The sequence below is a fragment of the Hippoglossus stenolepis genome, chromosome 15 (assembly GCF_022539355.2).
Source record: "Hippoglossus stenolepis isolate QCI-W04-F060 chromosome 15, HSTE1.2, whole genome shotgun sequence".
Classification (NCBI taxonomy): domain Eukaryota; kingdom Metazoa; phylum Chordata; class Actinopteri; order Pleuronectiformes; family Pleuronectidae; genus Hippoglossus; species Hippoglossus stenolepis.
Genome location: NC_061497.1, coordinates 6,569,759 through 6,595,290, shown reverse-complemented (window position 1 = coordinate 6,595,290; position 25,532 = coordinate 6,569,759). Strand labels below are relative to the sequence as shown.

At 41.7% G+C, this 25,532-nt stretch overlaps 1 protein-coding gene across 4 annotated transcripts in view; it reads left to right on the top strand.

Moving 5' to 3' along the window:
* The window catches only part of abr (ABR activator of RhoGEF and GTPase), a 131,455-nt gene that overhangs the window by 49,361 nt on the left and 56,562 nt on the right, over positions 1-25,532 (top strand). For 2 of the 4 annotated variants that reach the window (XM_035178239.2, XM_035178240.2), the window contains exons 3-7: positions 9,667-9,765; positions 12,001-12,186; positions 17,978-18,085; positions 19,185-19,245; positions 24,956-25,008. In XM_035178239.2, the coding sequence (XP_035034130.2) occupies positions 9,667-9,765; positions 12,001-12,186; positions 17,978-18,085; positions 19,185-19,245; positions 24,956-25,008 (507 nt within the window). Of the gene's footprint in view, positions 1-4,054; positions 4,329-9,666; positions 9,766-12,000; positions 12,187-17,977; positions 18,086-19,184; positions 19,246-19,601; positions 19,691-24,955; positions 25,009-25,532 lie in introns of those variants that run through there. The other 2 variants (XM_035178241.2, XM_035178242.2) reach the window with 2 other exon arrangements.

The following is a 25,532-nucleotide window of genomic DNA, read 5'->3' as shown; positions in this document are numbered from 1 at the left end:
GATGTCATATCAGTCACTAAAAGTCTGTATAATCGTGGTAGTTTTAAATATTCAATTACAGGGGCCAATCTTTCCAGAAATACATCAGTCCTAAAATAAGTTGTGCATCAGCTACACATTATTCTGTCCTGCCAACCAACAAAAGAATATGCAAAATATACATATTTCTTTTGCCTAGGTTTATGTCAGGGAACACTCGAATTATATAATCCAGTGGGTCCAAATCAATATTTAAAGGGTCAGTGTGTAGAATTTAGTGACATCTAGTGGTGAAGTGTCACGTTGCAGGTGAATACCCCTCCCCTTCCAACATTACATTACATTTCATTAAGCTGACGCTTACAGCGACTTCCAATAAGTGCTTTCGACCATGAGGGTACAAACCCAGAACAGCAAGAATCAAGTAAGTACAATTTGCTTCAAAAAGCCAAACTAAAAGTGCTACAAACATGATGGAGACCCTGTGGTAGCCTTCAGTTGTCATAAAACTCAAAAGGTTTTTAATTTGTCCAGTCTGGGCTACTGTTAAAAACATGGCAGCCTCCGTGGAGAGGACCTGCTTCCGATGTAAATATAAAGTATTTAAATATAAACGGCCCATTTATACAATTTAGATGAAACACGCTAGTGAAATCATCAATAGGATTATTTTATAATAAATTTCTGTCAATAGATCTTTTTCACCTAAATCTTACGCACTGGACCTTTTTAATATCACCCTTTTTTCCCTCTGAATCCCTTCCCAATAATACTTGAGCTTTGAACAGCCCCCAAAAATGTGCTTATTATCTCCAATTCATTTGCAATCTCTCCAGCACATGTTTGGTCTATTTAATCAAATTTTGATATAATGACATGGGTTTTAAAATTGCTTCCACAAGGGCTATTAGTTATTATATGTCCCTCCTCTCATACATATTCCCACATTTCGTCCTCTTTACCCCTCCACTTGCTCTGTTTAAATCTGCCTGTTGTCTCTCTCTTTTCCAAACAGTCCTATTGTCACTGATTGATCTCAGTACTGTAAATACACCACGGCCTCGATCATTGATCTTCTTATAATAGAGGTAATTTATGAATTATTCAGCCTATTGTTCTGTTGCATTCACTGTGAGTCACTCTATGCAGGGTCAGCTCATGTAAATGGTAACTGGTCGCCATCTAGTGGCGAGTTTGGGCAACGACACACCAGACATTTTCACATCGGGAACACAATGAACAACTCTGTGACAACATTTGAAAGGAAAAGTTCAAGGTTTGTTGATAGAGACTCTGCCTCAGGAACAGAGTGACCTTCAAGAGAACTACTGATGTTTCCATTACCACAACCCACTGCAAAGAAATGTGGTGGAAGTGCTTCATCTTTTCAATCTAGGGAACTCAAGGCTACTCTTAACAATATAATAAATTGGTAACACAGTTTCCCAGGTAACTTCATGTAGGGGAAAAAACTAAACTTATTAATGACAATGAGTGCCACCTAGTTTTGACCTCACAGGTTTTTCATCAAAGTACTTAAAGGGGACATAGCATGCCCATTTTACCACAAGTTGATATGGTTCCTTGGGGTCTTAATGAAATGTCTGTAACATACTTTGGTCAAAATACCACAAGGATCATTTAAAACAGCACCCTTTTTACCCTGTATAAAACAGCCCTCCACAGAGTGACCTGTTTTGAGTGCCTGTTCCTTTAAATGCTAATGAGCCAGCTCCCCTCCCCCTCTCCCCATGATTTTAAACGATATAAATTACATATTTTATATGATATAAATTATCAAATATGCATCCCATACTTTGTATTCCCCTTCTGTTGTCCTGGAGTTTTAATTTTCCCAATCACATAATTAAATGTCCCCCTCTGCCCATCCACTACAAGCACACAAGCAGACAGACAGAGAGAGAAAGAGAGGGGTGGGGCTATGAAGACCATCATTTACCCCCGAACCCCGACATTCAACGGGTACCAAGGCCATGTAGGGAGACTTCCAGTGCCTTGTTACGACACAAAACCCAGGAAGCTCAATCGAGTCACTCAAGCATGATGTTTCTGACTTAGAGGAACCATAACAAAACGCGCAAGTGTTTTTTTCCCAGAGTTTTTGGGTTGGTAGACATGCCAGATACCCACATTAACGTGTAGAAGCACTAACAAAGTGGAATTTGCATGCTATGTCCCCTTTAACATATTAATCATTCCACTTTCAATAAGCCAATGTTGAACAAAATGTACAACAGGAGAATTTAGATGTTTAGTTTTGATTGTGCATTATGCTTTAAACCACCCACTCGGTCCTTAATTAACTCTTAAGTGTCTGCTAGTTTGATGCTGCAAGAAATAGTTTGTGGAGAATTAAAGTCAGACGCTGCTGCCTCATAGACCTTAAAGGTCGTCCTCTCCTCGCCGCCTTCTTAAGTCGGCCTTTCTTTTCCGCTGGACTTGCACACCTCCCGTGACAATGGAGGCTCGATGCATATGCATCACAACATATGTAAATGTACAGGCGTGAGCGTTAGTGTGTAGAATTTAGTGACACCTAGTGGTGAAGTTGCATGTTGCAGCTGAATACCCCTCACCTCACCCTCCCCCACCAAACATGAAAGAGAACCTGTTGTAGACTTCAGATGTCATAAAAACTCAAAAGATGTTAAGTTTGTCCAGTCAATAAAATAAAACATGAAAATAAATATGTATGCTATAACTTAGACTACTAAAACAAATTTTATACTTTATTTTAACTCCCCCATATTCTGATTTCTGAATGTATTTTCCCTCCATTTTTCCTCCTCTACTAATTTGATCCGTTCCCTGCACATTTTAATACTAATAACGGTGGTGACCTATGTCTCCAAGCCACAAGCATAAATGTATTCATTTTATTTCCCCAACAATTTTCCAAGTCTGTGACCCTCAAAATAAGTCTGACCTACTTTAGTAGCCAAAGAGATCTGCAACATGATAGATCAGCCTTCATTTTGTGGGCCGTCATTAAAGTTTGTGACGTTTCTGTCCTCGTGTCACAAACCTCATTTTTGCATCACAGCAAAAATCTGAAGCTTAAGAGTCAAAGAAAGAGATGTTGGTTTGTTGAGCAGTTGTGGGTGCCACTTCCTGTGAAGGAGCATTTAGGGGTCAGGGGCAGGGTGAGAGGTTGTGGTGAGTGAATTGGTTCCATTCATAAAAACACTGCCAAGTCATCAAAACAAACACACACACACACACACACACACACACACACACACACACACACACACACACACCTATAGTTGTGAGGACACTCATTGACATAATTCATTCCCTAGCCCCTTACTCTAACCTTAACCAAATTCTAACCCTAAAACCAAGTCTTATCCCTCAAAAAGCCAATTTAATTTGTGAGGACCGGCCAAAATGTTCTCACAAAGTCAAAATGACCTCACAATGATGGTATAGAACCAAAATTGGCTCATAACTATAGATAGACATGCCCACACACACACAACATCATTGTATTGCTTCATCTCAAACATCCAGAGTTATCGACTTTATCCAACAACTTGTCTCGGTGCACACTATTTAATTTCATTTATGCCCACGTGAAGCTGCTGTAACCCAGTGAACTAAGTGACCTGTAATCAGAATCAGCCCCACCAGCAGCACATTAGCTGGTCTCAGCTCAACATCCAGGGCTCTCAGCAGATCAATAAAGACACAATGGCCAGATAGGAGGAGACATAAAGGAGCTCTGCAACAGTCAGTGATGTGAGGAAGAGAGGAGGAAGTGGATTTTATGTGAAGACAGTGGAGGAAAGAAACAAAGAGAGAATGAAGCAGGCTGGGAAAAAAAAGTGTGAGGCACAGAAAAGAAACGGCCCATGCAGCCATCAAGGAAGTGGCTGGAGAGCATTTGTTGTGAGGGGAGGGGCGGCAGTCGAGGGAGGGCAGACCTCATCGACCGGAGTGGAACAGTGCCACACACACACACACACACACACTTATGGAGTACACGCGCACTTGCACACACCAGGAAGCCCGGTAGAGGAAGGGGGTGGGGTTGTGTAGGCGGGGTCCTCTCTCTTTCTCTCACTCGGTGTCCAGACGACTTGCTCTGAAGGGAAAACACTGATGTGTCCGGGCAGGCCCTGAAGAGAGGGGGATTCACGGGCTGAAAGAGGAGAGGAGGAGGAGGAGGAGAAAGAGAGAAAAAGAAAGGGGGAATCATGGAGGAGGAAGAGGAGGAGGTGCTGTGCTACTTGGACAGGGTGCTGGAGGAGGAGGAGGAGGAGGAGGTGTTTGAATATGGAGATGGGGAGCTGGATCCCATCACTCCGATACATAGACAGTTCAAGGTGAGACATCTGGATGCAGGGACAACACACATACACACTCGTATGCATACACTCTTTCACAAGTCTAACACTGTGATCCGGCTTTGAAAACTAAATATAGCAAAGTGGAAAGAGTTATTGGTTTGCTGGCATCATGTGCTGCTACGTGTTCCTATGAGCCATCTGTGCTGCAAGAGAGAGTGTGTGTGTGTGTGTGTGTGTGTGTGTGTGTGTGTGTGTGTGTGTGTGTGTGTGTGTGTGTGTGTGTGTGTGTGTGTGTGTGTGTGTGTGTGTGTGTGTGTGTGTGTGTGTGTGTGTGTGTGTGTGTGTGTGTGTGTGGAAGCCATTGGGTGTCTCAGCATGGCCTGACGAATCGGCTGCTGTGTAGCACATGTCCCCTCACGCTGCTGCTTTCTCTTTCTCATGGTAACTTCTGCATATCAGGATGCTTTTTGTGCATTTGTGTGTGTGTGTGTGCAAAAAGCAGAAGGCTGATGTGTGCACTCACACTCTCTGCGCTTTTATCACACTGAATAAGAACAGAGGGGACAATAGAAAGATGTGTTTGTGTAGTAAAAGAGTTGCTTCACAGTGAGAACACACAGGAGCAGGTTTCTGTGGAAAACTCTTTTCACTGCTCATGTATTTCTGCCCTCTCGCCACACAGTAGCTCTTTGTAAAGTAGAGGGAAAATACTCCCGCTGTTGGAAAAAATACTTCTTTTCCTTTCCCTCCTGTCCTGTCCCTTTTTTTTTTTTTTCATCTTGTTGTTACATATTTGTCAGTAAGTAAACGTAACACGTCACCTACAAGTACACAGATCCTATGAGCCCTGCATGTTTATTAACACCGCCAAGGAGGTTATGCTTTGGTCTGCATTTGTCTGTCAGATGGAAAAAACTACTGGACCGGTTACCATAGTAGAAGGATGTGGTGTGGGTCAGGGAAGAACCCATTAGATTTTGGTGTGGATCCGGATCAGGGAGGTGATCCAGGATTTTTTCCCCCACACTTTTTTTTAACATTGCAAGAATTTTTCAACATTTTCCTTGACTTCTCAGAGAATAGTTAATGGTTCTTGATGTTAAAAGCAAACCGGCATGATTAGGGGACTGATGTCTATGAGCGTGTCAAATTTGGTGCAGATTCAAACAAAAATCCAGTTCTAGTGAATTTGTTGTTGCATAAGGGAACCGTTGGGGGAGGTATACGCCAACGACAATAAAATGCATTTCTCTGAGCTGTTTAGTCAAAGGTCAGGGCGACTACAGGCATCTAGCTTCATATCTCAAGCCATAAACACAATAAATCTTGCACAGAGTTTATCTGGCATGTCATGTCACTTAAACATAAAGTCTGAAGATGTTGGCGTGCATATGGTTTGTGGTGCTTAAAAAAATGTAGCAGTACTTAATCAGAGTTTAAAGAATGTGAATGATATCTAGTTTCTATAGCACGAGAAAATGACCTCTCTGTATATTTCAAGAAACACCAGCATTTATATAGGATGAGAGGCTTTTTCTTAAAGGCTCAAATCCAGCTGCGGAAATTCTGGATTACACTGAATCACACCCTTTACTGAGAACCTTCCACAGTTTATTTAAAAGAGAAATGAGCCATAGAAATTAATCTTTTTTCCTTTAAGTTGATATAACTGTCACTGTTAGTTGACAGGCGGGATGGAACTTTTATATGGAGCTTCATTTGAATGCATATGAAGAGTTGAATACATTGATATATTTCTCATTCGCTTTATAAGTTGATGAAGTCTACTATTTATTTTCCAGGTATCCTAAAGTCAAAAATAATAGCTTTTGTGTTTCTCTTCTGCTCTCCAGTGAAGTAACCCCTAATAATTATGTAATTAAGCAATACTGTAATTTCCCAAGTATACACTATTCACATACTGTATATATGGTGAGTGGATGTACAGTATCCTTCCAGTCTTGAGAGCTATAACATGTCAGAAGGTGGTGTCTCCTCATGATTAGGTTAAAACGATGAGATCATGGCTCCTTCCTCGTCTTATCGGGTGTAGCTGCTGTTCTGATATCAATGGAGGATCTGTATGTGTTAATAATTAATCTTCCTTTCCCCTCCCATGATTGTTCTTTGGCCTCTTTTAAAGTACACATATGACACTTAGATGTTGCTCTGACTACAACTCTGCAGTTTTATTGCCGTTTTGCTGCGGATGTGAAATGCGTCACCTCACCGGGGGACGAAGAGTGAAAGTCTACCTGGACAGATGTTCAGGTGTTTTCTGAGGAAAGGTTATTGATTTATAATTAGGTAACATGCAGTTCTATAAAGGAGGAGTGTGTGAATGAATGTGAGTTCACATGACTCAAGGTTGTTAATCATTTTTTAAATTTGCTTTTGTAAGGGAAATGTAACATTTTGACCACAATATGATCATGTTAATTTCCCCTTTGATTGATCATGATTGAATCTCATACAATGTAACCTTGATCATGCTGTATCCTGTACAACTGAGTGAATCTTGGCCTGATTGCTTTAACTAAGGCATTGTTGCCTTGATGTCATCAGAAGATCCTGACCTTTGACTTTGTAACAAACCCAACCAGAGTGGGAGGGATGAGCCAAATGTATAAAGACAAAGAACTGTTTCCCATCGGGGGGCATGTTACAAACTAACCTTTGTCGTATGCACCATGCTCTGAGCATTAAAGTGTGACAATACTGTAAGAGAATTGTGTCTCGTTCCTCGTTGTAAGAGTGGGATTGTAGAAATTGCCACGACACTTTATAAATAAATGGACCTGAGCTGACTAGTTTAGATCACAGCATATTAACACCACTATTGATTCTTGCTTTTTCCAGGAAAGTGTGTGAATCCTTTTCAGCCTCTGGAGAATGTCCACACAATTGGGTCTGGACTTTCATTTGTGAAGAACCCAGCAGGACATTCTCAGTCAGACGTGTTCACAACAACTTAGAAATCTCTGGAGCATTGACCTGTGGAGATCAAATTGTATTTTGTTTACAGCACCAAAAGCTCTCGTGACATTGACCGTGTTTTCTACGTGTATGGCTTTTTCATCCAGAGATGTTTGTATTCATTTTGTTGTTGTTTTGTTTTTCTTCCAGTTTTACGTCTGCTGCTTGTTAGAAACTCAGGATAGGATTAGGAGAGGACTAAGGCTGTGCGGAGCCTCTGACTCAAACATGTGCACTCTCACATACAGCCCCTCCAGATAATGTCAGGAGATTACCTGCAGTTCAGTGCATGTCTGAAAGCAGCTATGGTCTTTAATATGTAATTGTTGTATATCCCCTCACCAAGCAGGTTATTAGGAACATCATAACACCCACATTTATATTTAGTCTTTTGGCAGCAACTTGCAATCTCCTGTTCTACCACATTCCCTTAAGTCCTCTAACAAATGCTCATCTGGTGCTTAGTGAAGTTCACTGAACTCATTTTCATGTCCATGCTTGAGCTCAATTCACAGTACTGCAATGTAGTTTTGGTTAGAAATTGATTTTAAAATTTAAATATTGCAGAAAGAGATATTTAATGTGTGTATGGGTCCAGACTTCTTTTTCAAGGTTAAGACTTGATTTTAGGGTTCAGGTCAGAATTGGAGTGTTTCAATGAACTTTGGGTCTATCAGGCAAATGGGAGCTAGGAGGTCGTTCATCAAACCAATTCGAACGCTCCAAGGTTTCCAATAAAACTAAGTACTTTGCTATATGCACACTATGTAGATGTCCCTTTTGCCTGAAGTCCCTTTAAACACTCCTGTATCCCAGGTCTGTCATACACAAACCTTAAGACAATCTAGTCTTCATCCAAACCTTTAAAATTACGAAGCTTTTGGCAGAAAGCTAGTGACCTTTTTGAGACGACTTTTGCTTTGTGACATGTTGCATTATCTTGCTGGGAGTAGCCATTAACCATTAAATCTGTGTGGTCAGAAATAATACCCAGATAAGCTGTGGCATTCATGGTTGCTTGGTATCAAGGAGCTTGAAGTGTGCCAGGAAAACTTTCTTCAAACTATCAAAGCACCACCAGCAGCCTGGACTGTTGACACAAGGCGGGTTAAGTGGATTCATGGCATTGACGCCAAAAGCTGACCATTTCAGACTCTGATTCATCAGACCAGGCTACGTTTCTTACGTCTTCAACTGTCCAGTGTTGGAGAGCCAGTGTCAACTGTAGCGTCTGTTTTTGACTGACTTGGTCTTCTGCTGTTGTAGCCCATCCATCTCAAAGTTGGATGTGTTGTTCACTCTGAGAAGCTTTTTTGTGCAACACAGTTGTAAAAATGATGAATCTGAGTTACCACAACCTCTCAAACAAGTCTGGCCTTTCTTCTCTGACCTCACTTATCAACAAGGCGTTTGTCTGGATGTTTTTCACATCATTCTGAGTAAATTATACACTGTTAGCCGTGAAAACCTCAGGAGATCAGCAGTTTGAGAAGTAAACTCATTCTTATGTTGGATTTGAACATTAGCTCCTGATCTGTCGCTGCAAGGTTTTATGCATCGCACTGCTGCCACACGATAGGCTGATTGGATAACTGCATGCAGAAACAGGTGTTCCCTAAGAAAATGCTCATTGGTTGTATATAATTGGCATTACCCTCGTCATTCCTTATGAAATATGTTTTGCTGACTGGGTGAGATGGGAGAAGTGATGACATCCAAACATATGGAAAACACAGGGAGTCATGGTTCTGTAGTGTAGCTTTGATAAGGAATTAATTCTGGATACAAATATTCAGGTTTGGGTTAGGCTGGAGCGTTTCAAGGGACTTTGGGGAACCCAGGCAATAGGGAGTTAAGGGGGCCCGACATCAAACCAACCTTATCGCCCCCAAGTTTACCCCCAGGTCCCTCTTGCCTGGAGTTTTTTGAAGTCCCTTTAAACACTCCTCCCAGGACTATCATACACACACAATCTTTTGGCGGTATCCTTGTGTCCCGAGGCCTCATTAGAAGTTTCAGACTGTGGTGTCATTGCAGTCTCCTGTTTGTAGCTCATCATAAAATTTAAGGGCGTCCTCACAAAATTGTCATTGCTGGCGACAAATATAATCTGCAGTACTCAGGGGGCTCCTTCTCAGCTCGGGGTCGCATGCAGTTCTTTGCTTTTCCTCCCCTGTTGCGACGCCCCTGGGTATGTAAGACTGGGGCTGGGATCTGGCATTTACAGTAGATTTAATGGTTAAGGTTAGGGTACGGGGCAAGGGGAATGTATAATGTCTACTATAGCACTCTATATAATGTCCCTTCATGAGTTGTCTCCATGGGGATAGTAGAACAAACATGTTTGTGTTATGTGTATAATGGCTTGAATAACAGCCAGGTGTTTTTTATGTTGCAGGGAAGCATAGAGAAAGGATTGGAAATGAAGAAACTGGTGCTGTCTGGTTTCTTGGCCAGTGAGGAGATCTACATTAACCAGCTGGAGGCCCTGCTACTGGTGAGACACACACACACGCACACACGCCCACACGTAACAGCATGTGCACTTGCTGCTGCCACTGTGTGACTGGGTGCAGGACGATTTGAACTGCCAAAAGAGCATTTCAGGTAAATGTCCATCATACTGAGAGCAGGACCAGAGTCGCAGCGGTTTCGTGAAAAACAAGCTGAAGATGCTTCCCCATACTGAGGCACTATGTCACATCCTGCTACTGTCAGCCACATGCTGCACTTTGACCGACATCGAGTCAGTTTGACATCAAGTAGCCTGCAACGTTAAGAAACACTTTCAAATAGTTTAGTCTTACACCAGTTATAGTTGAGAAACCTGCACTGCTGCAACACAAAAAGCACTTGTTAGTAGGCAGTTAATTAATTATACAAGGACTGCAATGATCTGTCTGTCTTTCAGTTCCCTCTGTTTCAGCCCTAACTGACAACACCACAGGTCATTTACTATTCAACCTATAGTTTGTTCCTGTCCCTCTCCACTTCCCCCAGCCACTGAGAGAATGTGTAGACTCAAGCTGTGTGCTGCATTTTTATATACTGTATGTATTTGGCAAGTTTAAGTTTACACTACTAATTTGTAGGCTAGCCAGGATTTGTAAACAAATGTCACAAGGATGCGCATCTGTTAGATAAGGTTTTGATAAACCTAAATTTCATTTTTAATTTTAGACTGAATATCTGAACGACTTGAACTGCAGTGAACTGCAGTCTGATATTAAAGAGACAAGTCTGTTGTGTTTAGTTTGTTCACTTCAGACAGAGGTCCTGTTCAGACCTGGTATTAACATGAACCAACCACAAGTGGACAGCTCTAAGTTCAGGTGTGTGAACACACAATGAGGACACATCATATTAAGAGGTGGTCTGTTTGCTTGAATTTAACTGTGTGAACACAAATGCATCCTGGGCCACATTGAAGGACCCCCTACTCAGCTGATGATCTCTGACCTGCGGGAGTTTCACTATGAACCCAAAGTATTTTTGCATTTCTCATTGTTTCCCACTGATTTATTTGTGGCCACAGCTACAAGATTGGCATTGACCACCACATATTGATTTTTGTATTTTTTAGATCTTATATCATAGAGCGTGGATTTACTCAGTCTCGCTCTCGCGCTTACTCTCTCTCCCACTTACTCTCTCTCTCTCTCTCCTCCTCTCTCTCTCTCTCTCTCTCTCTCCTCACTCACTCACTCACTCACTCACTCACTCACTCACTCCTCACTCCTCCTCACTCACTCACTCACTCCTCACTCACTCACTCGCACTCGCACTCTCACACACGTGCACACACTGACAGTCACACACACAAATAGAAAACAGACCCATCTGTATAGTCTGACTGGCTAAAAATATCCCCATTTGGTCTATGAAAACATAAATGACGTAGATGTTTATTTTCATGTAGCGAAGTGAGATCTGATCACAGGTCGTCACTTGAAATGCTGTCTAGTGTCAGGTGGGAACAGGCCAGTGCCCCACCTCCTCATTTGCTAAATACCCCAAAGGAATACGTTTACAACTGGTTCAACACGTCCTCTGCTCTTCTCTCTGAGCTAAGAATGAGCCATATATTACACTTTTATAACATGGAAAAACACATTCGTCTCTATGGGGGCTTTTTCTCTTCCATCATATATAGACCATGCTGGAGGCGTCGACTGTCTGATTAGCCATCAAACAACCCCTGCAATCAGTGGGAGACTGACTCATCATCAGCTCCAGAGACTCCATGACATGAAAGCTTTTCTATTTTTACTGTAATTCATGGTCCCCCTCTACCATGCCCACCTCACACATCTATGATTAACTGAGTTGACTTCCAATCTCACTGGTCAGTAACAGCCCATGGGAGAAGAGGCTTGCCCAACTGCAGAGCAGATTCACTAAGATTACACACTTATCACTGTGTGACACATAGCAAGTTATAAAAACTTTCTTTTCCAGGCACTGATCCAATGAAGCCACAGATTGGCCAGTTAACAGCCCCAAAGTGGGCTTGCAACCTACTCAGAAATTAGATTAGTGTTTTAAATAAACTTTATGACATATTAAAGTTAATGTGTGTACATATAGGGAAAACAGTAATTGTTGCAGTAAGTATTACGGCAACTGAGTTTTGGTGTGATGTCTTGCTTTTCACTTCAAACTTTGATAAAGACATTTCTCAGCTGAGTTGTTTTCATGAATCTTTCCATTCCTTCTATTTGGGATTTTCCAGCCAATGCGTCCTCTGAAAGCCACAGCCACATCCTCGCAGCCTGTGCTCACCATCCAGCAGATAAAGACCATCTTCTACAAAATCCAGGACATCTCCGAGATCCACAAGGAGTTCTACGACGCCCTCTTACCCAACATCCAGCAGTGGGATGAGAAGGTCACTGTGGGACATCTGTTCCAGAAGCTGGTGAGTCTGACACGAGCCCAGAAATTACAGCGTGTGGGTCATTTCGTCTCTTCATCGTTTGCAGGGTACATGTAAATGAGTGTTAAAGTTAGAATTGTCAGGCTTCTTGCTATTTGCGCTCAGTGAATCGTGTGTGTGTGTGTGTGTGTGTGTGTGTGTGTGTGTGTGTGTGTGTGTGTGTGTGTGTGTGTGTGTGTGTGTGTGTGTGTGTGTGTGTGTGTGTGTGTGTGTGTGTGTGTGTGTGTGTGTGTGTGTGTGTGTGTCATCATTGTTATTTGTGGACCGGACGTGACTGGAAGGTTCCATTATATCATTACAGTGTCCGCATACACTGCAGTGAGCATGTGTGTTTGACACTCTGTGCTAATGCCATGTTAGAGACTTTCAATTGAGATGAAAGAAACTAGTAGAAAAAAAAATGTCTTTTACACGCTCAGCTTCACAAACTAAAGAGTTAAAACACGTGTGAGAGACTGACAAAGTTGCACGTCCACAACTGCAGCTGAAAACTATGAGGTGTGACTGCGTGGGCGACAGCAACTTTAAGGATGACTTTGCAAAAAGTGCAGCAAATAGTGCTGCACACAGCTATACAAAGCAGCAACGGAGCAAATCACCAAGTTAGAGCTCTCTGATGTTATCATGAAAAATTTTGTCTTTTTAAAAAAATGGATTGATTATGAAACTGTGGTGGAACAAATGAGAATATAGCAGACTGCTACTGTTCACATTATTAATGGAAAACACTGCTGTCATGAGTACATTTTTTTTACTTTCAGTGGACAGTTTAAAATGTATTTGGTTTTGCGAGCAGTAGTGTAGCTGCTATGATTGAAGTAAATAATTGATTTAGTATGTTGCTCTGTGGGAAGGCACTAATAGAATAAAACGGTCTGGTTTATTTTCATGGATTGGAAATTTGACAGAAAAACAAGCATCTCTGTTTTTGGGGTAGTGAACTTCTTCAACTCCTGACAGTAGCAACAGACATTTTGCTCTGGAGTTGAAACAAGATGACCTGGAACTGGAGAACAATACAATTGAGTTTTGTTTATTATGCACATACATTTCAAATTCTCTCTTCTCTCAAGTGTTGTAATTACTGATGCTTTTATTGATATGATTTTTGAATACCATGTTATTTGAAGATTATTCTACAGCGGTGCTTATACTGCAGCTGAAAAACACTGTACAGTGGTAATGTCAAATAATAATACTGTCAAAACCCTGAAGCTTGGAAAGAAGCAACTTGCCACGAGGAATGAAAAAAAATGAAAATAAATGAAAACAGTTTTAAGTATTTCAAAAATCTGCTGTTGAATTTTGTGAGCAACGAGACAAAGGTAAACAACTGCTTATGTCCCACATTCAGTTTACGTCATGTTTTTGCATCCTACGAGACATGATTTATTCTTGTCACTGAGCTACGCGTTGATCAGATTTCCCATTATGAGAGACCGTGGGACATTTTGTCAAGCCACGAGCACACTGTTTTTGACCAGATAATAGAAGAGTAACTGACATGCCAGCACAAAACCTTAGTTAATAGTTTCTTTATGAAGTAGTAAAACATTTCTTTGAGTCTGTGTCGAGTCATCAAGGTTGTAAATTAAATGAAAAATCTGTGTAAGCAAAGCATGTGGTTGGGGGCTGTTTCTTTAAAAGGTCTGTGTCCAAATTTCCAACTTGCAAGGAAAGTACAGTCAATGCTCGAGTCCAAGTTTGAGTCATCAGTGCTCAAGTAAGAGTCAACAGTCCACTCTGGTTTTACAGATGTCTGAACATCATAAGAGGAGGGCTTCTTCTGACATGAAACTGTTCCAGTTTGTTCAAGTCTTTCACTATTGTTTTGAACATCTCACTAGGGGTTACAGGTATCCTATATTACACAATGCATCAGACGTGATTATTAATAGCAGTTACCCACTATGACTCAAAGCTTGCCAACTTCCTGTTTCAAAATATCTATATTTGTAATATGTTTTAGGAATACGTTTGGGTATACATATATAGGACTCTGTGCAAAAAGACAAATATACTGAGGAATAACCCTCAGGTGAGCCTTCCTATGGAAGCCCAGTATTCATATTAAATGGTGATTTGTCCCATCACTATTCTCTACAGTGGGAAGCTTTATGGGTGAAACTTAAGATTTAGTTTAATATTCCTTTAATAACAGAGTCTGCTAGACATTCAAAGGGAAAATGTGTCAGCAACTCATTAATAAAGGAACATTTATTTGTATGGCTTCCTGAGCGTATGTTTAGTTGTCTATGAACAGAGATCTCATGTGGGAGAACTGTGTGATCTTTTAATAGTTTAATAACATCCTCTCACCCCCTCATCCTCTCTGGGGACCCCAGGAGTCACACCACCAAGTGACACCAATCAGTGAAGTCATCAGCTCCCATCTGTGCTGCGTTCCATGTGCGTACATGAGCATGCCGCGCGGCAGCTAAACATTTAGTCAGAGCGGCAGTGTGAGAGTACAGATGGCAGCGTAATTAGCTGGTCTACTCCCCACTGCTCCTCGTCAGCACGGAGGCCATCGGAGCAGCACGGAGAGACGGAAGCGGGCAGACGCAGCACAAGAGCCAGCCAAACTTTTCTCACCTTTTTCAGTCAGGAGAAGGGTTCAGCTGCATCCTGTGACTGCCAGGTTTACAGTTCGTCCATCCAGATTACCCAAGTCCCTGGAGGCAAACAGTGGAGAGGGTCTAATCTTGGAATGGATTTAAGGAACCATGACAAATAGAAGTGTATTGTAATAGATGTATAATTTTATTGTGCTTCAATGGATTACTACCTCCCCATGGATACCGTGTTATCCACCTCAGTGATGAGGCTCTGAATTGTTTAATATTGGTCAGTCAGTCCAACGATTTAAGACTAAAAGGACTGTTTGTTGAATTGCCACCTTTTTTCAAACAACATGAGGTTCACTTGTTTGGCTCTTAGTGGATGAAATGCCATGGAATTTGGTAAAACTTTCGATATATAACTTTTCATTTAACACAGAATAGTATTGCGTATTGCATATTGACATTGCCATTGTCACGTCAGTATGTTGACATTAAGGAGCTGTCTGAATCTTGTTTCTTCCACCTAAGAAGTATCAGTAAATTGAGGCCTGTAGCTTCTCACGCCCAATTAGAGATGCTAATTCGCGCTTTCGTTTCTTCCCACATTAAGTCGTGCAATGTTCTTTTGTCCTCCCTCAGTAAATCAGCTCTGATCGTGTAGAGCAATCCAAAATACTGCTGCCAGACTTCTCACTAGGTCAGACAGATGGTCCCATATTACACCCATAGGGCCAAAAAGTTAAAGACTAAGTAACACCATACAAATGTAAAAAATCACACACATATAAACACTAAAAAACGATATAGAGTCCAGTAATGTGATCTGAATGGCTGTTCAGTTATGTACTTTTCTGATTGAACTGTTTTTTAAATGAATCCACAGAATTAGCAAACCGTAAAGATGTAGGCAGCCCCACGACTTTGGTGCTATTGTCTCAAAAGCTGGGTCTTTGGGTCCACTCTGCCTTTTAACAGGGGCCTAGAGTATGTAATACATTTAAATTCTCAGATCTGAGAGATCAAGCAAATTAATCAGGGCGGAGTAGATCTCACAGATGTGTAGGGGCTTGATGGTGCAGTGCTCTATATGTAAGAGTGAGACTTTTTTAACTGAATTCTGTAGGAGCCAGTGAAGAGAAGTAAGTACATCACTTTAGGACTCTTGTCTCTATAAAGTGCTATATAAATAAACTTTACTTACTTACTGACATTAGCATGTCGACAAGATGTTGGCAATTTAATTTGGCTCATTTGGGGTCAGGATTTTCTCACTCTGAGATTTGGATGCATGTCTGAATTTGACTGTGGCCTCTCAGTGATGCTAGTTACAGCATCTTTGGATTCTACTTTGCAGTCAGAAGCTACATTCATGGTTTGCAGAGTTTGAATGTGAACGATTAAGTTTGACAGTTAAACATTTTGTTTCAACTATGGCACTTGGGAGACAATGTAGGGTGGTGCATGTGGTGCATGTATTGTGCAATTGATGCTGATACATGCTGGGATATTTCTCAACAACCCGGCAGTTAAATGTGCTTTATAGATATACTGCTAATTGCTAAATATCCATTATACTACTGTCAACCTGTTTCAATGCTGCATGAGTCTTTATTTTTCTTTAACTGATCTTAACCATGTGAACTGTGCAAAGTAGGCCATCCTCTAAAATAACCAATTCACCTTGAAAGTTTAGTTTTTTAGTATAGTCCCTCTTTCTCTTTCCAACCCTAACTTTTTCTACCTCCTCCTTTTACACTTTCACTCACAAACACTATGTTGTTTTCCCACCAATCACTTTGACCTGAGATCTTGTTGTTTGAAGTGGGGGCACTATGTTTGCAGCATTACTCAAAGTCCTGCGTGTCTGTGACGGACAGAGCTGAGGAGGTTTCATACCGGTCACAGCGTGTCCAAGTAACTGATGAAATACCATGATCCTGTCATTCTGTTTGGTTTGAACCAAATCTCTGGAAATTCACTGATCTCACACACAGTGGTCTCTTCCTTCCATCCAAGTTTTTGTGACGCATGTTTGGCTAATTATTTGTCTTAATGTGCCTAAACATTAGTGTCAGGATTGTGCTAAGATCACACAATTAATGTTTTAATTTCTCCACCATCTGTTCTTACTGAGAACATATTGATCTCCAACATCTTATTCGTTTCATATGAGGCCGGATGACTCCCTCACAGCTCCTCTCTTGAGGCCAAGTCTGCTCTTCACACTCCGCGAGGAAGAGGAAGGAGAGGAAATGAAAACACTGTAGGAGGAGAAGGGATTTAAGGACAAAAGTAACAAGTCTTACTCATTCAATCTATTCAGCTAAATCCAATCTCATTGCTTTAATAGTGTGCAGTCAGCTCTTCAGCCCGGCTATTCAAGCTTAGCTGTAGCAGGATGCATATTCATGCACTGCTGGTCTGCAGCTTGTGTCACAATACACATACAGTGCTGCAGAGAGGGGCTGGTAAACGAATGGGAAGAGAGAAGGGAAAGTGACTGTCGATCAGGACGACTGCATAGAGCCAACAGTGGAGTGGCATCATGGGAATGTGATTAGATTAAGTTCACTGACTGTGTGTGTGTGTGTGTGTGTGTGTGTGTGTGTGTGTGTGTGTGTGTGTGTGTGTGTGTGTGTGTGTGTGTGTGTGTGTGTGTGTGTGTGTGTGTGTGTGTGTGTGTGTGTGTGTGTGTGTGTGTGTGTGTGTGTGAGGGGAAATTCTGATGGGAATAGAAATGAATTAAGCAGCGCCTGTATATGAATTTTAAAACATCCGTGTGATCTGCAGAAAATATGTGACTACTAAATGTAAATGAATGCATATTTTCCATTTCTAAATCCACTTTGTTTTTAATTACTGCCACGACAGACCTGTGCTGAGCTGTTATAGGAAAATGTATTAGACAGGAAAACCTTTTTTTCTCAATGTATCTCCAGTGTCCACTAAATCCAATCCAGATCAGAAAGAAAAGGTGTAAATGGCACCGTCATCGTGTATATTTACATGGCGGCTATTTTCCTCTGACGTCAGCTGAGTGACTGCTGTGTTGTTCTGGTCTATGAGTCAGTTAACACGTCACGGCATGATGTCAGAGGAAAATGGCCGCCTTAAGGTCTGTAGTCCCTCATCTTTTATTTGCACCTGCTTTTTTTCTCTTGTACCGCAATATCTCCTCTCTTAATTCTCTCTCTTTCCATATGACCCAGGCCAGCCAGCTTGGTGTGTACAAGGCCTTTGTGGACAACTACAAGGTGGCGCTAGAGACGGCAGAGAAATGCAGCCAAGCCAACATCCAATTCCAGAAGATATCTGAGGTAAGATCATCATCATCCAGAGATAAAATATGACTCAGGGAGCAGATGGAAGGACTTGAGCAGAACATGCCTGAATAGTCACGGCTGTCATTTTAAAATCGATTAAAATCATAACTTAGTCAGTGGCATAAATACTATACACACATCAGTTGCTGAGGAGATTGGTGTGGAATGCCATTTCTACACTATATTACATAGTCTGCAATTGGATTATATTTCACAGTGAATCTATCACATATTCTTGCTTAGGAACGCCCGTGTCTCCCCGACAAAACAGTTGATTAGACAGAAATCCCTTGATTGGTCTTAATTGTCACGTTAATCCTGTTCATTAAAGTGAAGAAGAAAAACAAATGCACATGGACAGTAAAAAGGGGAAGAATGGCGAGTCCAAGCATCCTCTTTCTGACAGGAAGCAACAACGTTTTTGGGAAATGTCTTATTTGAGGAACATCAAAGCTGCAGCAAGCTGGATATATTTAATTGTTTCATTGGTTGTGTATGTTTGTGCAAATGGGGACTTTCTGGGATGCTAAAAATCCTCCTGATTGCTTTGAGGGTGTTATAGATATTAATTAACAAAACATCTGTGAGTTGGCTAATGATAACTGTAATAATGCCAAATACACACCCAGGGGATAGTTAGATGCATCTTAGAATATTTAAAACTATAGAATTACCCAACTTCAGTCCACAGTCAACATTAAACATTATATCATATTCACCTTTATTCTCTAAATATAAAATCATTCAATTTCCTGTCACATTTTTAACCTTTCACTGCCACTTAATCACAGCATACCAGTGTCTCTTCTGTCATTTGGTCATTTTTCTATTCAAGGACTTGAGTTTAAGCAAAATCTAAATAACTCATGTTATTTTACTGTCATGCTGCAAAGCTGTGTTGGTGGTTGAAAACATAGAAAAGGTTTGAGTTGTTCACCCACCTTCAGCTGTCCCCGTCTGCTGCAGTTACTCCATACTTTTTCATTAGTTCAGCCAGCCTCAGCCAGCCAAGTAGAAGGTGTGTGTGTGTGTGTGTTTGAGCCAGAGCATGGTTATGTATATCAATTAATCAAAGCGATTATTCCACTTTCAGAACCTCAAAGTAAAAGGACCGAAAGACTCTAAAGATTGTACCACAACCATCTCAATGGAGGGTAAGTGTGTGTGTGTGTGTGTGTGTGTGTGTGTGTGTGTGTGTGTGTGTGTGTGTGTGTGTGTGTGTGTGTGTGTGTGTGTGTGTGTGTGTGTGTGTGTGTGTGTGTGTGTGTGTGTGTGTGTGTGTGCTCATGTGTGTCTATATATAAGTGTCTGTCTGAGCTGCCTTGGTGCTTTAAGACTTCGGTCCTACCCCTTCTACTTGTGTATGCAGCGGTGGGTTTTGGGAGGCAAACTGCCGTATGGGTGAGAGCATACACACTTTCTCTCTCTCTCTCGCTCTCTCTCGCTCTCGCTCTCTCGCTCTGCCTCTCTCTCTGTGTCTCTGTCCGTCTCTGCCTGAGAAAGAAAGGAGGCAGAGAGCAGGAGAACAGAGTGAGGAGAAGAGAAGGGGGGATATGGAGGTGCTCCTGGTCCTCAGACTGTGTTGTAACTGCACATACGGTAACGACTCTATGCACGTTTGATTGAGGCATCGTTATTGTTGTTAGATTGTACTGCAGGTTGTTTGTGATGTGTTGCTGTAATGTTTGGACCGTTATCAATAAGCTGACATATGTTGATGTGGGGACACTGGATATCCTGGATGGAGCTTTATGCACAGATTTTGTAGTAGGGCTGTCTGCTTGCTGATGATTTTTGACCTGAAATGGAATTTGCCTGTTCATATACATTTACGTGTTGTGATGGACTGACAACAGTTCAAGTCTTTTTTATCGTGCAGAATACATAGAGGAGGACCGCATCTCCCATCTGTGTTTAAAAGCTAGCCACGTTCAGTCTGTATAAGGACCGGCAGCCCCAGACTGCTGCTCACAGAGAATACTTATCACCAGAGGAGCGGATCAAGTCTGATCCGTGTGAGTGACTGTGTGATTATTATTATTATCTTGAGCACTTTAGCTGTTTGGAAGATTTTGCTTAACTGCACCAGGTGGTAGATCTTAGGCTGCAAGGGAACAGGGGAATTGTAAACCGTCCAGATTATGAAATGATAAGCAAACATGATGAGCAAATGATGTGGCTCTGTCAGGCTGAGCGTGTGTCAGTTTTTTTAGCAGCATGTATCTGTGAAGTTCATCTTTGCATCGTAAATGAGGCTCAGAATGTCTGGGTGGTCTTAAGCCCATTCTTTACACTGTATTATCCTGGACAACTATATGATATGTTTGCTTTATCGTAGGTTACCATGGAAGTTAAATAGCGTGAAACCAATTTCATATTCCCTCAACAATCAGGGTTTGTCAGCACCCGGAGCAATTGCTTAATAATCGCACTTCCTTAATAACCTGGCTGGGCAGCCAAGGGATTTCTCTACCTCAGAATTGTCCTCTTACCATTCCCTCCATATTTCTTTTTATCACGCTCTCTGCCTTTCTTTAAACCTGCCTTTCTTCCCTCTACTCATCATTCCTCCCTTCACTGGGATTTTACTGGACCCCAGCCAAATGAAGTGATGTGTGCTTTTGTGTATTTTCTTCAGTGCAATAACAGCGTTGTTTACTTATTATAAAGCTTGCTGTTTTGTCTTCCTGAAACCTCCTAATGGATGGATGCAAATAGCAACGCCAGTGCTAAATCAAACACGCCTCTTACATCCTGTTTTACATGTAAATTGGGCTTCTTGCTCTCCTCCCCTTAATCCTTATATGCCCTCTCCCTATCTGTCTTTCTCTCTCCTTTGTCTCACGTCTACTATTGCTCCCGTCTGCCCTCCTCAACCACCTTCACAGCTCCTGCCTGGCATTGGGACCTGAATGTCTTGCCAAATACTTAGGGCTGAAAGGCTGGCAGCCCCTGTGTCCTAGCTGTAGACCCCAAAATCTATGTGTGTGTTGTGTTGTGCTTGTTCACAGACTTCATTACCATGGTCTTTCTCCCTTGTTTGCAAAGATGAACTATCTGTACATTAGCCAAGTCGTCAAGGCGACCTTGAGAACAGGACCAATCAGAGGCACCTTGCTGTGACAGGTCATCGACCTTCCAATAATCCTCCTCTCTGATTCTCCCTCTCTCTCTCTCTGTCTTCTCATCCTCCCTCTTTCTAATCACTTTGACTGAACTTTGCTCCTATTAGCTTCAATCTTTGTATTTCAACTCATGATTTACCCTGCAAGACACTTTTTGCTAAACATTAAAGGGATAGTTAGTTAAAAATGAATATTCACTCATTATCTAGTCACCACTATTCTGATGGAGGGCAGGGTGACGTGTTTGAGTCCACAAAACACTTTCAGGGTTAAACAGTGTTTCAGCCAAGGTGACCTCTTCTTCAGATGTAATAAAACAACAGAAAAAAACCATAACATCCTTCCATACTGCTCGTGTGCTGTCATTCAAGTGTCCGCAAGCCCCGACATTCATATTCGCCTCATAACGAGGTCATTTACACCAAGTTTTAAGTGCAAAAGTCCTCTACCGGAAGTGGCGATGCTAGCAGACATAGCCACCCGCGCGTTCCCTTTGGCGAAAGTGTGTGTGGGTTTCCAGTGTGCCTTTTGAGTATGTGAACGCACCTCTGAGGAGGCTACCAGAGGACATTTAGTAAATGACGCTGTTTCGAGTCGAATATGAATGTCGGGGCTTGTGGACACTTGGATGACACCACACGTGCAGTATGGAGGCATGTTATGTTTTTTTCTGTTGTTTTATTCAGCTAAAGAAGAGGTCACCAGTTACTTCAATTGTATTGGATTCGGCTGCAACACTGTTTACCCCTGAGACTCCAAAAGGGTTTTGTGGACTCGAACACTTCACCCACCCCTCCATCGGCATAGTGGCGAGTAGATAATGAGTGAATTTCCCTTTATCCCTATATCCCTTTAACATCTGACCATATTCCTTATCTGGTCTACTCATTCAGTATATCATTTTAATGTTGTAAGTGTCTGGGACTTCTCTGTAAGTCTAAAATATAAGGATGAACTGAGTTAGTATGTAAGTGTCACAGTAACAAGTGTTACGCAAACCAATAGTACAAAAATACTTAGTACTATTTGATGGATTTCCATAACATTTTGTACAGACTGTTTATTAAAGTGTAACTTAAACTGTAAGTTTTTGGTGAAATGCCTCTTTCTGGAAAATCAAAAAATGCCATTGTAAACACACACAGACACACACACACACACACACACACAGGACATACCAATTATCTTGCTAAAGCAAAGTTATGTAGATACCACCAGCACAGACGGCCAGTGCAGAGACAGCCGAGAATAAACCATGTCTGAGGAATGCAACCGTCCATAGCTGTTCTATCAGCTGGCACAGACGGCTGTCTCAGCCAGTGGTTCAAGCGCTGTGTATGTGACAGAGTCAGCAGAGGGACAGGGGACGTCTCTGAATTATAGTTTTAGGGTTTAGTTTCAGCATAGATTTGAAATTAGTGCAGCTTTCTAGATTCCTACTGGTGGCGGGGGGGCGCCAACCTTTGATTCAAACATATTTATGAAAATATGTATAACAAATATGTAAATGTATGATGTAGAGAAATAGTTAACTCTAGATGGATAGATGGATGGAAGGATAGATAGACAGTAATATAATTTAGTTCAGGTCAAAAAACACATTTAAGTTTGCAGTATCTCTTTAATGAATTTTAGCTGCTAGTGTGGCTAAAACCCCATTTACAAATCAAACTAGGTGCAACAATACTAAATAGGACATGAATAATCAATACAGCTCATGTACTGACTTCTACTAACAGCTGACGTCCAAAGTCCCCTAAACTTTCCTGAAGAACCTTTACTTGAGGGGAATACAAAGCTAAACCCACACATAATCAGATGGTGTTCACTGCCCTTGCAGTCAGTGCAGGTCCTGCAGTAAATCCTCCAAGAGGTAGCAGAATTAGTTCACTGAGCGAGGATCATTGATGGAGGCCGCATTATTAATGACCAGAGGGTGGAGAAGCTTCAAACTGCATCAGCAAGGTCCTCTAGTAGATTCTCTTTGGTCTCGTAGTTGTTGAGCGGGTTTGCACTGTATGGATATATATATATATATATATATATATCCATATGAGTGTATATGATGTGTGAGTTTGAATATGACATGTTCCGCGTCTTTCACTTTGATGGAAAAGAAAGGGGAATTAACACATAAAAGTGAGAGTACAGGAAGAGGAGAGAGACACTGGCACGTAACATTAATGGTGTGCAAGTGAAGTGAGCAGTGTTCAGTGGTCTTAACAGATAAGTGTAACATTCAAGGTGAAGTTTAGCTGTTTCTACCTCTCTGTGGGAGCAGAGCACTGATGAGCCTGGGACGACCTGCGCCGCATACTTAAGGCACATCGCTTTTATCTGTTCCAATGTGCAAGCTTTTGTTCGCCTTGATTTGAAAATCAGCTGCTTTAAGTCTGCTATATAATAAATGGAGATGAGCTTGATCACTGAGTGGAACGTCATCAGCTTCTTTCTGAAATCATACACCCTTATAGATCAGGTTGGGTTTTATGGATACTCTTACTTTCTTTAAGTTTTTAGGTTACCGTGCTGTTATTATTCTTTTTCTATTTATTTCCTGCAATGCCTTGCGTCATGGGTGCCATTATTATCTTGCCGTTATTATTTTGAGACCTTGAGAAATTTTTGGCATTTCATGACATAACTGCTGAAAACCCGGTCTGACAGGAAATCCAGAATAACCACCAATCAACTTCCACCTCCGACCGCCACTCACATCTTCTACATCTATATGAGTTTGACTCTTATCTCCTCAGGGGGCTCTGGCATCATACATTTTTCCCCTTGTCATTTCTTTTCACTCCATTTCTCACCTAGAGCTGTCATGTGTGGCAGACCTGCTGCTGTTCACACTAACTCTGCAGCAAAGCCGTCCCAAGGGGAAACCAGCCAAGTGTGGCGGTGGGCTGCAGACTGTGATTAGAGACAGCAATGGTGGCGTGTGGGCCTGTGTCTGTTTTATTGCACTTTTTAAAAATAGATTATAAAATAAATCAATTACATTTCTGCAGTTTATGTTGGTTTTTGTGTCTGCCTAGTGTCCAGCCGGCCTGAAGTTTACCTAGTAGCAGCCTAAATACGCAGTGGAATAGAACTGTTAGGGAACCAATGGGAGGCTGCTGCACCAACCCTGGAGATGGACTGAATGTTAAGCTGTGTGTGTGTGTGTGTGTGTGTGTGTGTGTGTGTGTGTGTGTGTGTGTGTGTGTGTGTGTGTGTGTGTGTGTGTGTGTGTGTGTGTGTGTGTGTGTGTGTGTGTGTGTGTGTGTGTGTGTGTGTGTGTGTGTGTGTGTGTGTGTCCCTTCATTGTGCGGTAACAAACTGCTGCATTGCCCCTATCACCAGTCTACAGAGCATTACACAAACAGTTTTTTTTTTGTTAACAGTCTCTGTTGATCCCCACGTGGAAACTGTAATTTCACAGGGAGGTCAGAGGTTGCTGCCGGCTAGGAGTCTTGCTAAAGGACAACTCAGCAGTGTGGATGCTTGCCATCATTTAGTTGAATGTCAAACTAAGAATCATCATCATCAGTCAGACTATAGGTGCCGTGTTTAACTCGGTGTGAGCTGAGTGGGAGTTTTTGTTCTCATTCATGTTGTTGAACTGTGACCCCCTGTGTGTGAATGTCTGTGTGTATTGACGTGTGTGTGTGTCTTTTGATGTGTGTGTCTGTGTCTATCCAAGTTTCTGTGTGTGTTTGTGGCAGTGACTCAGAGCCGTGCTCTTCTCTCTCCACAGCTCTCCTTTACAAGCCGATTGACCGCGTCACCAGAAGCACCCTGGTCCTTCATGTGAGTACAAAACTTGTACCAAATGGTTTTTAAGGATCAGTTCACTCAAATGACCTAAGACAACATCCATAGAGGTAAATAAGTAAATATGGGCCCTTTTCGTATTTTGGTGAACTGACCCTTTAACTGCTTCAACTAACACACACTCAAATAAACAGATGGTGTCAAATGACTGTATTAAAGGGGAATTTGGTATTTTTCAACCTGGCCCCTCGTAAACTATTTGGAATTGGTCCAGTAGATTGCCTCCACCGGCAGTCTTAAGGGGCATTTGTTCCACCAATAAAAGGCTGAAAAAGTCTGACAACATTTCTCGCTTATCGAGAAGTCTCACTTATTACTCAACAATTTCAGACTTTATTAGGTGAAACAAAAACTTTTAGTGGCCATTTCATGGACTGTCGCCTGTCAACTGTTGCCCCTTAAGATCACATTGTAGCCATTGCTGCCAGTGGAGATGATCTGTTGTGCTGATTCAAATGTTTTTTAGTACGATTCATTTACAAACCCACATTTCTAACAAT